This window comes from Stigmatopora argus, chromosome 11 (genome assembly GCF_051989625.1).
Source record: "Stigmatopora argus isolate UIUO_Sarg chromosome 11, RoL_Sarg_1.0, whole genome shotgun sequence".
Lineage (NCBI taxonomy): Eukaryota > Metazoa > Chordata > Actinopteri > Syngnathiformes > Syngnathidae > Stigmatopora > Stigmatopora argus.
In genome coordinates, this window is record NC_135397.1 from 4450892 (window position 1) to 4465367 (window position 14476).

The 14476-nt window shown below is 39.7% G+C and overlaps 1 protein-coding gene across 2 annotated transcripts; it reads left to right on the forward strand.

Annotated features, from left to right (window-relative positions):
* Positions 1 to 1735: 1735 nt before the first annotated feature.
* LOC144085149 (homeobox protein Hox-D9b-like) lies at positions 1736 to 13226 on the forward strand. Of its 2 annotated transcripts, XM_077614197.1 has the most exons (5): positions 1736 to 2207; positions 2871 to 3012; positions 4070 to 4186; positions 7946 to 8638; positions 10946 to 13226. In XM_077614197.1, the coding sequence occupies exons 3-5, from the start codon at positions 4162 to 4164 to the stop codon at positions 11188 to 11190; spliced, it is 963 nt and encodes a 320-aa protein (XP_077470323.1). In that variant the 5' UTR covers positions 1736 to 2207; positions 2871 to 3012; positions 4070 to 4161; the 3' UTR covers positions 11191 to 13226. The 2 variants fall into 2 exon arrangements, with proteins under 2 accessions (XP_077470323.1, XP_077470322.1); XM_077614196.1 differs by lacking the exons at positions 1736 to 2207; positions 2871 to 3012; positions 4070 to 4186 and having other exon boundaries at positions 7866 to 8638.
* The last annotated feature ends 1250 nt before the right edge of the window (positions 13227 to 14476 follow it).

Consider the following 14476-nt stretch of genomic DNA (forward strand, 5'->3'; position numbering starts at 1 on the left):
AATAAACATGCAAGGAATGCTCATTTTAGCCCATTTTCCCCAACACAGCCCAGAAAACAACCTTAATTCCGATTCTCGCCTTTCACGGTGGCAAATGACGTCCAATTTACTTAGCTAGATTGCCCTTAGTGGAGGGGACATCTACCGTTGTCAATCGGAAATTGTTTTATATAGCACCATATGCCACAGCGCTGCTTTCAGATAAAAAAATGTTCCCGATATTTTGCTGTAGCCTATAAAAGAGAATGCACCATTTTTCAAAACATTTTATTTTGTAGTTAGACACTTAGAGTGTATGCACAGGCCAAAGCAAACAGCTTAGTGAGGCCTTGCTAAGTGAGCGAGTGCAGTGGGTTGTTAAACTTTAACAACAGTGTTGCATGGCCAGGTAATGGGCCGTTTTAGCACTGTTGCATGTGTAATGACATCAAAAACAGGTGAAGTTGTTAAACTAGTTGACCCTTGATGTCATAAACTTGTGATTCAACTTCTCGTTGTGGACATACTACATGATGCCGGTGGGTTTGATATGCAGTACACTAAGGTTGGTGTTGGTAGTTTATTAAAACATGTTAAAATTTCTAATCTGGAATTACTTTGCATTGACATGGCATGTTTATTTGAACACAATGGTTCCTCTAAATATTCGGGTCACGAAACGCTTCAATGGGATTTTTTTTGTCTCTGCATACGAAAGAAATTCACTGAAAAATTCCCTTCCCTTTTATGCAACTAATAAGTGTCTTAAATTCCATTTGCAATTCTCAAGTGATCACAACCGTGAATAATTGTCCTGTCCACTGCCATTGACGGCTATAGACGTCCACACCGTATTAATTCAAAGTGCTGGCTGCCCCTCCTAGTCAAAGTGGAGTGTGCGTCTACCTCCATTAATGGCACTGAAACAGAATTATTGATTACCAGCTCTTCAGCCCAAACATCTTTCTTCATGGTGTTGCAACAACATAACGTATTTCCCCCAGGATAAATGATGCTTCAATCACCCATCAAAATTGAGCTTTATGACCATTTGTATTTTTAAATCTTTCCATGGTTTACTATGCCATTGCGTATAAATCTACACTGAGCCAAGTGCTAGCAGACATTTGGCTTTGCTTGTGATAAGAAAATCTTCCTTTTGGACCATAAAAAAACATGAGCAGAAGCAGAACCGGGACTATTTAGTGGACTTGAGAATGGCAATTGCCAAGTAAGGCTGATTTTTTTTTTCCAAAGCTCCTGTTAGACTCATTGGTTGACATTCAAGAGATGATCTGCTTTGGATATCAGCAAGATGTCCTTTAAATATTTAAGAACTTCTCTTCATTCCCACAACCCATAAGGACCCAAAGGGCCCAAAGGTGGGTTGTCCTACATGTCAGCAGGATCATTAATTTGACCCTGTATACAGTTACCAAGGTGATCATTAAAAAAAAGTAATTTTCATCCACCAAAAGTAATTGGAGTTGCCTTGTTTTTCTTGAAATGATGTCATCAGTTCAGACTGCGAGCCCCCGATACCGTGACTTTTATGAAGAGACATGATCCCAAAGAATGTTTTCCTTCTTTTTTTTGCATGGAGGAAAAATTCAAAATAAAGTCAAACGCAGGGAGGACGTCCATACCGTCCTTTCATGGTCCTGTAACAGCAAAAACACTCGGTGCTTTTGTTTAATTTTACCCTGCAGACTAAAAAATGTGGGCAGGCTCAAGGTCAAAGTCTTATTACAATTTTTCCGAACGTCTCCCCAATCGCCTGCATAGCAGCTGCACGTTTATATCCTCCACTTTTATGTGACAACAACCATTTCAACTGGAAATAAAAATGTATTTACCAATCTATAATCAGCCGGCGTTTGATTCGGGCACGTTCGGCGCCGCTCTGTGGGATCATAACGCGGCCAGAGAATCGGCTCTTTCCGCCGGGTACCGAGGCCTCCACTTCCAGCAGCCCCGCTCGTATGAGTATCTTCCGCCGGAAACGGTCGACCCGAGTCGAGGTCTGTGCGGTGGTGCAACCCCGGAACAGAGTCTCCTCCCCCGGCGAGGAGGAAGCCGCTCCTCGGTGTTGGAGATCAGAGGAGCAGCGGCGATTTTGTCGCCCGGGAAATCGAGCGAGGACAACCGGGGAAGTGACGAGGTTAGCCCGGTGTTCACGTCAGTCGAGGCCGGGAGAAAAGACGAGGTCGGCCCGCCGTATTGCGTTGGTGAGTTAGATCAAGGCCCGAGTGAGTGCCTGAATACCATTTAATATTGGCGACATTTTTTTTCAAAGGTGGATTAAAATGTTCCGTTGAGACACAACCTTGTAAAATAATATCACCAGATTATTCACAATTCTAATGCCAAAGATAAATATAAATTGGGTGATGATGCACAAAAATGTTAAAAATGCACGTTAACAATATTTGTAGTCAGGAAATTGTGTTAGATAAATAATAAAATCAATGATTGAATTAAATATAACACTAAACAGCTCAACACCAACCTAAGAAAAATGCTAAATGTTCACAAAAAGTAGTACTACAGCGCTCAATATTATATTTTTAATATTCTAAATCGTCATATAATAAACCAATTCATGTAGATATGTACATAGCCTAATTTAATAATACTAATGACAGCTAAATTATCCCCAAAATGAACAAATAATGAATTTAAAAAAATAGTAAATGAATATCAGAACAAATGTATTAGAAATTACATCAAAATACATCAGAATATATATTCTGTGTCAAAATTATATATTTTGAATAACAAAAACTTTACTGAAATCAAAGTTCCAGCACTGCTACTTTTAACAGTCGACATTTCTGCATAGATTTCCTATTTTTACTTCATTTAAAATGTTTCGCGTGCATGTGTTGCAGCTTCATTGGCGAGGAGGAGCAAGAAGCGTTGTCCTTACACCAAGCAGCAAATCAATGAGCTGGAGAAAGCGTTCCTCATCAATATCTACGTCAACAAGCAGCGACGTGCTCAACTCTCACGACTCCTGCACCTCAGTGACAGGTAGACATTTGTTCACAACAAGAACAACAACATGTACATGGTTGCGAGTGTGTGTCGAAAGCTCTTACACCTTGTAAAAGCAGCAGTCGAAGCTACTTAATTGACGTCTCAAGTTTCCATGAAGGCTTCTTCCTTCCTGCAAGGGAAGGACTTTTACCCTTTATTTGTAGGTAAAGCGGTTGCGTAGCAACAGTGGCTTCCTCCACTTGGCATTGTGGATTTACTTTTTATGATCATCAGGATTTTTGTTATGTCTTGGCTGAAACTGACTCATTAAGTTTAAAGAATCAAAGTTAACATGTAAGAACATTCTTGTAGAAATAATCTTATATTAATGGAATTTGTTTTGTTTCTTGTCGAACATGTTTGGATCGTTAAACATGCCCCAGGTCAATTTGAGGAGGGACATTGCATTTGATCCAGAGGAAGAAACAAATCAGGAGTATTTATGAGGAAATTGTGATTTTCTCAAACCGCTGATAATGTAGACAATAATATTTAATCTAAAAAAATGATACAGTTTATGGGCGCAGCCATTTTGTGATGTCAGCTACACCCACGCACTAACAGGCTCTTCTTTGTGTTATTTTCTGCCCCCACCAGTTGTGAATTATAATGATTTGAAGAGGAATGAGAAAGGAGAAACTGAAATAACTTATACAGCACTTTCACCCCTGTTCCAAGTTCTAAATGTGGATTTTGATTCATTTTAAATTAAATGCACAGTCAAAGGCTGCAATGCAACAAACATGTATATTTACTGTACTTGGGGGATTTTTAAGGGAACACTTGAGGGTTAAAATATTGGCACATGAATACTTCCTACACTAATTTTAATAGCTTCCCATTTGCATCAAATATTCCTGCCGTGATGTTTACGATAGCAGTGACATCATGGCTCTAAATCTGAACCCATGTTGGCATTTGTTTGGCCATGAGAGACGCTGACGCCCAATTTGCGCATAAAACCACTGTCTTTTTTTCTCCTCCATATTGATTTTTATTGATTGATCTTTTCTTGTAAATCAATTGAGCTGTCTTGTTGTCGTTGCTGCAGGCAGGTGAAAATCTGGTTCCAGAATAGAAGGATGAAGGAAAAAAAGATAGGTGGAATGCTATTCTACTGCAGTGGACATCAACCTCAAATGGATGCGTCAATTGGAGAACTTTAGAGGTGATTGATATGGATTTGCCATCATTTCTTGGGTATGGTAGCCTTTTCAAAGAAATGAGTGTGTTCTATACATTAGAAATTAGAAAAATAACAGATTTTTTCCTGAGGTGCCGATGTTTAATTGACGGTTGACAGTTAGGTGGCGCATTGTTTTGACGCCTTCAGTGGACTCATCCCCAGCATTTATCGTACAGGTGCCAAACTCAAGGTAAAGGGGACAGATCGAGCCAAAAAAATATATTTTTTGTCATCTGTAAGAGTGAATCATGTGCATTGACTTCATTTTTCTTTCTAAAATAACAACATGACCGATTGGTGTGACTAAAAATCGCTGAGTTGGTCAAAGCTTTTTTTAACCAATCCCTATTTGACATTATACATTTAAAAAAGTTCTCAAACAAAACATTTTACCGGCTTCCGATGTCAAAACCATATATGTAGACATTTTGTAGACATATTACTTAAAAAACAGCTGCAGTTAGTAAAGATCTCACGATTAAAAAAGAACAAAACCAATCCTTGTTTGTGTGTTATTTACCTTAATTTTTCACTTAAAACCTCTTTATGTAACTTTTGCCTAAATAAGATAACTGGCTGGAGACTATTGACTAGGATAGGCGTCAAATTCATTTGGACTGAGATGGTCGCTGTCCAGTCCAAATACTTTGGACGTCTATTACCATCATGGCAGCCAATGAGTTAAATCAACTTTGATGCCAGCTTTGGACATATCTGTGTATAATCCATGTGTGAAGGGTACCAGAGGACACAAACTGTCAGACGAGTCCAAGTCTGAAACTTGAACCGCACACATCACCACCCCCCTCCAGCCCTGCAATTTCCTCCAGCTCAGCCATTTTTATTAGGGGCAATACACTCTCTACATTCACTCTACGGCCTGTCTGCCTGTTTGTGTTAGTGTGTAATGTGAAAACACACACACACACACACATACACACAGAGACTGACACAGACAGGCACATGAAAGAGGAGATTGTGTTTTAAATGAGTGGCAATAAAGCGCAGCAGCAGCCTGTTCAGCTGTGCGGGCCAACACTGATGCATTTCCACTTTATAGAGCATTACTGCCTCATTGTCACTTGATCAACCTTTCAAGTCAAACCAATCATCTCGTGTAGTTTGTCACCCGAAATGTTTGGAAAGACTGCTTTGGAGCCATTTGCGAAAATCCAGTGATAGGTTTCCTATTTGCCGTATGAGGTGATAGGTTTCCTATATGCCGTATGTTGGCGACAGCAGCATATGTGATAAAGGCATATCAAAACTGATTCTGATTGATTTCTCCGTGTCATTTTGATGACCAGAGTCCATGCAGATTGGGGATACAATTAACAACTGACTGGAAATGTAATTATGCAAATCAGGTCAATGCAGTTTTATGTGGGAAGTGTGCACAGTCCTGATATGTGCGATTTAAATGGAGGTGAGATTATATGGGAATAAGATATATAGAGCAGAGGAATGATAGGGTAACTGAAAGATTAATTGAATTGTTGAAATGAACTGCCTGTGTTCTACAGCTGCAGTACAACGAGAAATGTAATTAAAAATATGCTTTTTCCCATTGGAAAGAACCGAAAAACTGTCCAAAAGAGTCATTCAATTAAAATGCATTGCTCAGAAATTAGATGGAAATAGAAAACAAAAGTTCTTAACATGTTTTAATTAAACCCAATTGCCTTGTAAAAGTAAACACAATTGAATGAAAAATTGATATTTTGAATAGTGCCAAATAGCATTCAAAACATTATTTGTCCTCCTTGGTGCGACCTTGTCTTTGTATTAAATGAGATATTTTTTGATGATTTGGCCAATCATCCACACTCAAATGCAGATTTACGACATTGCGACAAATTTCAAACAATTACAGTAAGGGAATTAAAACTGCACATGACCTGACAATTGCTATAAGTCTAATGTTCTAAAATTCAACAAATTACAGTATTGTGCTTCCCTAATAGAAATCGTAGCATGCCGATTAGGGCAAATATTTGTCCGACTGATCTATATTTTTTGTAAGACTTGTGTAGAGGTATGTCTTATCTCATAAATTAGTGGAATTCTAGGAAAATCTTCCCTCACAGCCCCCTTCAGATGACGCAGGCCCTTAAAGACAACCAGCCAGGTGGGGAGAGCGGAGAGGGGGCTGGTAACAGATATATTTTAACAATTATACACCATATTATAGCTGTGCGCATTATCTTACATTTGTTTTAGACCCTCCTCTCACCCCACCACTCCTTTACGCCTGCAAACCAGATCCCAGAGTCCAGGGTGCCGTCACACCCCCGAAAGCACTGCTGCTAGTGCAGACTCTGAATTGAGTCAACACTTTGGACCATTATTGTTAAAAAATTATATTTTCCCCAACTTTGATCAATTCCTGTGTTAATGAATGAGTGGTTTGGGGGCTTCTGGGGAAGACAGCGCCCCCTAAAGATTGGCTGAAGCTTTGTAGGCCTGTGCCCTGCAGAGTGCAGCTAGCTCGGAGCTAAATGACATTTTAGAAGCTGATTCATGCCTTTCTCTCTTTAATACCAGACCTGCTGCCGGGGGTTTATTCTAGACCGATAAAGCAACGAGGACATTTTAGGATGTGAAATACAGCCACTCTCAAGTGTTGGCTGCATGCAAGCTGCTCAATGTTTTTATTTTTTTCTTTATGTAAAGTCTGCAGATGGAACACTTCATGTGGCAGCCTGATTCGTGAAATGTAGCAGCAATAGTTTGGAATTCCAGAAGGATTGCTCATGTTGAACTCAATCTGTTTATTTAAAGTGCAGATATATAATAAATGTGCTCGCTTGTTGAATGAGATTGCTTCACTTTATGCTACAGGGCTAATTTTGCAGCAAAATATACAATCGCAATTGCATAACGTTTTTTATATGCAGCAATATGGATCAAATCAAATGAAAGAAGTGAACCCATCTTTCACAAACGAGATGCATGGATGATTTTGGACATAAACCCAGAAAATGTCCTTTTCGATGACATTGAAATCAAAGAAGAATATTTTTTTCTAACTAAAGGTAATGTGAATGTGTTAATAAACTGTAATTTAAAATGAATGGCACAAATGGGACCATGTTTCAACTTTATTGCATTTAGTCATGCATAAAACACAATACTGCATCATTGTGATGACACGTTACAGAATAGATCTTAGTTTGTCATGATTAAAATAAATAACGCCAACACACACACCCCAAAAAACTTTGAAAGTGATCATTTTTAAGTAATAGTAGTGCTCCCATTCATATTTCTGTTGATGAAACAAAGAATGGAGGCAGACAGAATACACGCGCATGCACCGTTCCCTGATAATGTGCTTGTAAACTTCCCTGCTATTTCATTCAGCCTGTAAAAGTAGTTTCGTGTGAGTGTGTGCGTGTGTTTGCAGCACACACGTCCATCTGGCACAGCGCAGGCCTCCTATCACATTTGCGAGCACAAAAGAATGATTTGATTTATTTGCTCTGCTGGGTAAATACAGTGCGACCATGTGATCGGCGCCATAACCAATAGGCGGCTGAGGAGAAGGTAAGGGCAGGGAAAAAAATTACTACCATTTTAGGGGAGGATGGAAGCCACTATACTGACCCATCTAAGGTTTTACAGTCGCCTTTAAGTGTCTTTTTTATTGAAATAATAAAATAAACATGTCGCTAACAAATTATTATTCCATGATGGGGCTGCAGACTGAAGAGCCGTACGGTGCGCATTTCCTCCCGGCAGGCTTGCAGGCGTCGACAGCCGGCTGCGCAAAGCCAACCCGCGGCTCGGACGACGAGGAGGGGACCCCTGGCTCGCACATTCCGGATTTTGCTCACTTTCCCAACAAGCAAAGCGGACTCAACGGTTTCTCGCCGTGGACGACGACGGCTGCCAACCCCTCCTCGGCCCTGTCGCCCTCCTCCCCGCCGCTGCAGGCCGCCCCTAGCGCGTCCATCCCGGGTCTTTTCCACCCGCACCACCTCCTCGCTCACCACCACCACCACCACCAGCACCACCACCAGCCTCCACCGCCACCGGCGCCACTGCCTCACCTCCAGCCTCAGCCCCAGCAGCAGTCCCCCTACTACGCTCCGCAGCCACACACCGATCACCTCGCCCCGGCATCGGAAGGCCGCTTCGTCCGCTGTTGGGAGGGCCCGGCCGGGGAGGCCAGCTTCGCCGCCTGCCTACCTCCGACGCAGGGCTGCCCGTCGAATCCGAGCCCGAGGTTCGAGGTAGTGAAGCCCGACAGCTCGCCGCCTCGCTCCACTCGCGGCAGCCCCGGGGACTCAAGCTTCGCTAGCCCGGGTGACGTGGTGCTCGAGCGGCTGGGGACGGCCGATGAGCTCCGCGGAAAGCCCGAGCCCAAGAAGGAGGACGACGATGAAGACGACGAGGATAGGAGGAAAGCCCGACCGGTGCTACCTGACCCAGGTAACGATGAACGAACGAACCAACGCACGCAAGTTTACAAATAAATGAAGACAGGCCCCCACTAATCTCTAGATAAGTGTGTGTGCGTGTAAGTGTGTGTGTGTGTGTAAGTGTGTGTGTGTGTGTGTGTGTAGCAATGCGGCCATATGTAAGGAAGTTTGTGGGGGGACTTTTATTGGCTTGTAAATGTCCTCTGGGCCTCAACGACAATGTATAAAACTTTATCGTCCTACCAAATAAAGAGAAGGATTTTTGCTGTTATTTAGCTCATCTTTCGGCTGCATGCAAGCCGCACAGGTGTGTTTACAAAACTGCTACATTCCCACTAGATGGACTCTTCATTGGGGACGCCTATACGTCCAGTTCAATGTGAGTTTTCTAATATTCTGGTTCTGTAAATGAACCAATATATTAAAACACATCATGGAGATTTAAGAATGAAGAAATTGGCTCTTGTATCCCATGTTACTTTTCAATCTTTTGAAAATTAAAGGACACAACTGAAAGTGCAGAAGGACACTATTCAAATCTAAATGAAATAAAAATGAACTCATAAAGCACAATGTAAACATGTATACTATGGATGGATTAATAAGTACAACTTCCCTCATTGAGTTACAGTGCGGTAAAACTATTAGAGCAAAAAAGCTTACTATAGTAAAACTGCAAAATGAAAATAGATGTGGCCGGTTAACATTTATATGGTATCAAAAATATTGTTATAACTATTACATGCCATTAAATTGCATGTGGAAGTTCATATGTGTGTGTATGTATGTGTGTGTGTGTGTGTGTGTGTGTGTGTGTGTGAGAGTGTTGAGGCAAGGGGTCAACCAAGAACTTTCAGGTCATCACAGGGCTTCAATTGAAAACAATTCATGAAACTGAAAAAAAAAAAGCGTCTTAGCACAATATCAAACGTATTTTATATATATTTTTAAACTAAATGCTAAATTTAGAGAGGGAAAATGTGAATACTTCACACCTATGGAGGCATTGGAACCCCTAAATTAAAAGATAATCATGTTCTGCTGTTTCATATAGTCTATTGTGACATTTAACCCTAAAAAAAAAACAGTGAACAACCCAAGCGAGCTTTTCTAGGTCATTTCGGCTATTAAAAGAAAAGAAAAGAAAGGAAGTGGCTTCATAAATGGCTGCGAGCTGCTTAGTGGCACAGTGTGAAACACGAGTCTCATATCTACTTGTTGCTCATGTGCGCTTGGAGCTCCAACGCTAGCCTTTTCTAAAAACCTGAGCTTCTCCAAGCACAGAGGGGCAATAAAACACACATCTCGGGATATCTGGATTTTATGATTTTTTTTCTTTTTAACAACAAAGGCCCGCGCGCTGCCAGGTAGGACTTGTCAGGATTTATAACTGCACTTCCTACAAAACCGTACACGATGTTTTGGATTAGAGTAAAATGGTATGGTAACTCATTGGCTGCCATTGACAGCGATAGTTTACAATCTAATTTGACTGGGAGGGCTGGCAGGGAATGTTTGCTGCCTTCCTTACCAGAGAAAGAATCGACTCGTGTAGAAAAATGTTGTGTTATTTCTAACAAGAATTGTCATAATTTGTGCGTTTGCATCATTGTTGTTGTAGCAAGACCCCGATTATTATGCTAACACGTCACTTTTTTAAACTGATTTTTTTTTTCCAATCTAAAGTAGTGTGTCAATTTTAGGCAACCATATGTACAGAGTGCTCAAAAATTGCAGGAATTTAATTTTGGGGGGGGACAAAATTTGGCATTCCCACCTGCCATTTTGGTGGTATTATATAGCGGATGCTATTATTTTAACAGAGAGGTCACAGAGCTTTTGTATGATTCTCAACACATTTTGCTCACTAATAGGTGCAAAATGCATTGGAAATGTTGTAAATTGTTAATTTGTGTGACTACAAAAACTGCAACATTTTGAAGAAGCATGAGGAAATTTAAAGAATATGTTTAGGTTAATCAATGGACCAAATAAATTGAAACACCAAACACAAAAACTGCATCATCTAGTAGTTTTCCTATTAATAAAGCTTATCATTACAATCATAGTCATCCTGTCAAATTTCCTTTGTATTTTGCATTGCTTTGGGTGAAACAGAACTGATTTAATTTAATGTGTATTGAGTTAAATGGATGAAAATTGAATCCTGACTTGATAAAATTGGCAAATATCTTTTCACTGTCCAAAGAGTTGTTATCATATCTGTTAGTCATGAAAATGATGAATTACACTTCTGAAAATGTAATGAAATCATATTGTCATTTGAACCCTTGTTTTTGTGGATGGTGGTGTCCAGCGAACCCGTCAGCCAGCTGGATCCACGCCAAGTCCACCCGCAAGAAGCGTTGCCCCTACACCAAGCACCAGACTCTGGAGCTGGAGAAGGAGTTCCTGTACAACATGTACCTGACCCGCGACCGGCGCCTTGAGGTTGCCAGACTCTTGAACCTGACCGAGCGGCAGGTCAAAATCTGGTTCCAGAACCGACGCATGAAGATGAAGAAGCTGATGATACGGGAGAGGAGGCCCATCAATGAATAAGATGGATGGGATGGCGAAAAGACTCCCCGTGCAAGATAAGTGGGGGTCACGTGACTTTTAAGTAACACGAAAAAAAACATAACAAGACGACCGTGTTGAGACGCACTTCAAGTCCACGTCAATGCAAACTCTATTTTTTGCTTTCATCCCACTTGTAGAAATGTAGATGTGACAATTTAGTGGGATTTTGTATGGGAGGAAAAGTACTCCCAAATAGTAGCAAAGGGACTGAAAATGGGATTTGGTCATCAAACCGTGAGGTACAATAGTTTTGGAGAAGCATTTTGGCCATTTTATAGTAGCGCTAAGGTCTACTTGGTAACATGCACTTTTGTAGAATTGCCAACTAAATTCTTGCTGCAAAGTTTCCAGAAATTGTGTGCTAAATTTCAACATTTTGTGTCAAAAATGCTCAAGGATAAAGTTGACTTTTTGAGAGAATGTAGTTGGATTTTGTACGAAGCATTAGTTGGAGGTTGACATTTTTTGTTAAATTCTTAATGATGAAACGTGCTAACCGCTCTGGAATTATGGTAGAAGAAAAAGGGAAAATGTGTCAAAATGTTAATATTTTGTTGTCATAGAAAGAAACCTGATTTGAAAGGTGTTTAAGGACGTACTTAAAAATCATTGCAAAATATGGCACTCTAACTTTTGAGGAGAAATTATTCTGAATTTACATGCTAATGCACAAATCTGTGCGTGCCAAAGTCCTCTTATTATTTATTTATGTGTTTGCATCGGTCCTCATGTTTTCATCTAATTGTAGGAATACTATTGTAGGTAAAAAAAACAAAACAAAAAAAAGAAATTATGTATAATATATTATACACCACACTATGTTGGTCAAGTTATGTGCAATTCATGAAGTTTTTTTTGTCATTTTTGGTCATTGGAGTGGCAACGATAACCTCATTCAAATTTTGAATTTTAAATAAAATTGTTTGGAAAATTGTAGAACTGCCAAATTGTCATCACATCATGTATATTATAATTACAAAGTGAAGGGGAAAAATGTAGTATGTTTGCAAACAGTTTTGGAGGCGATTGCTTCATCCACCAGTGACTAGAGTTGATGTTTTTGTACAAATTCCCACTAAATTGTCATTCTAATCCATGAAACACATTTTTGAATGTTTAATGTTTGGAAATAACATAATCTTGCTGCTTACATAGGCGTCATGGAGGACTTTTGTCCAAATTCCTCTGTAATTGTCCTCAACGATTCGCTCCACTAGCAGCGTCATGACGTTTATCTCACGAGCTGACATGTACAGTGAAAATGATTTATCGAAACGTACAAAACCTCACAGAAAGAGCAACCAAAACATGCTTAGCCCGGAATAAAAAACGGGTTAGAAAGATACCAAGTGTGCAAAATGCTAACCCCGGTTTCAAATGTTGTACCTCATAATTGCACGGCAGATGCGCTAACCACTATATCGTGCTAGCCTGAGCTATAGATGCTCTCAACTAGTAATCCTTAGTTGTTTTGTTGATGTTTTGTGACTGTTAATTATGATCCAATCCAGCAAAGTAATCATTTTTTGCGGTACTAAATGACCACATGTTCAAGTCATTGATGGCGATAGACAAAGGGCTTGGTTGTCTATCGCCACATTTGGCAACCAATGAGATCATATGCAAAAGGTTTTCATGACCGTTCAATCAAAGTTGTGTTTTTTTCTAAGATGCATGTATAATCGAGCGGGCTTACGTGTTGTTGTCGTCTTTGTATTTATATTTGTTGTTAATCCCCACTTGTGGGCAAACGCTGTGGTTGCTGGGTGTCAGTTCACACAAGAACAACAATGTTAGTGTCGCTACTTTTTATATTTTTGGACGCACAACTGAACAGAAGTGACAGAGTGAGTGCGTCACGTGGAATGTTTGAGACACAACTGGAGTCCAGATGTCAAATGTCCTCTCTTTTTTTAGGAAATAAATTGCGCCTCACTATGTTGTTGGTGCGAAGACGTCCTTAGTAATACACAAGGAAAATGTGCTACCTTGACTTATGAGTGTTTCCATTTTGAAGCAGGTTGACCGGGAATACAAGTGATTTAAGTTGAGTGTGGTCACGGAATAAATCAACATCTGTACCAGTGTGGCGTGCTCATGGAAGTAAGATTTTAGAAATTTCATTTTTCTCTGTTCACTGAGTTTCAAAGGATTCCCTTTTATTTAAAAAAATATTTAAATTAATTTGTGAATAGTTTTTTTAAAATAATCAATTGACATGTTTATATACACATCATGATAAAAATACATCCAGGAAAAATACATTAAAGTGAACAAAGGAGGTTTCAAAAGTAGAGATTTAAAGAAAATATTAAATATTAAAAATGACTATTAAAACCCAAATACTAAAAATGACATTACAATTTCAAATAAATATAGTGTGTATGTGACCTACTAATAGTAGATTTGTAATTTACTTTTATTTCTCCTTTTACTAGAAGTGAATTCATTACTGGCTACAGTGTTGTTTTTTCTATTTTCACTCATAAATCAAAATACAAATGTACAGTGAGAGAACTAAAAAAAACATACAACATCAAAATTACATTTGATTGATAAGACGAATGGCTGCTATTTGAGTTAAATAAATTTCTAGGTGTCTTCTATTCCTGCAAATATACACATTTTATTTAATGCCATTTTATTTGCAGAAAATGAAAGACTAAAATCACATAAAAGGCCAAGTATACTTATTTTTTATTGCTCTCCCATTCCAACCTGGCTGTATAAAAAGCAGTGAAAGTGCTTAGTCTATGTGTTTGTGGAAATATGCAGCTAGGTACTTTGATCCAGTTTATTGAAAATATGTGCAGCAAACTCCTCTTTGCATTCGCCTCCTGTTTATTGGTGACCATATAAAGCGCATCCTCCTGCAGGGTCATAAAGCAACAGCATGCATTTGGAGAATAAACGTGACTTTCCTCCCACCCACCGTCGCTATACACTCTCTGCCATCGCAAGAGGTGCATAGCGTGGGTTTTTTTTTCTTAAAAGAGAGAAAAAGAAGTCATAAAGCAATTAAAGCCAGACAGTGTTGTGGACTATATGGTTTTATTGGACATCCTTTTCCTGCCTCGACTGCAGCTCGAAATGTTAAAGTCATTGTCTGAGGTGTGTATAGGGGCTGAGGGTGGGTGGATCGTTTGGCCTCGAACCTCGGCATCACAAAAGAGGCTGTACAACAACAACGAGAAAGAAAAAAACGTTGCTATTTCACACAAAAAATCTGTAGAAGAATCCAGCAGTTTTTGCATGACGTAATTTC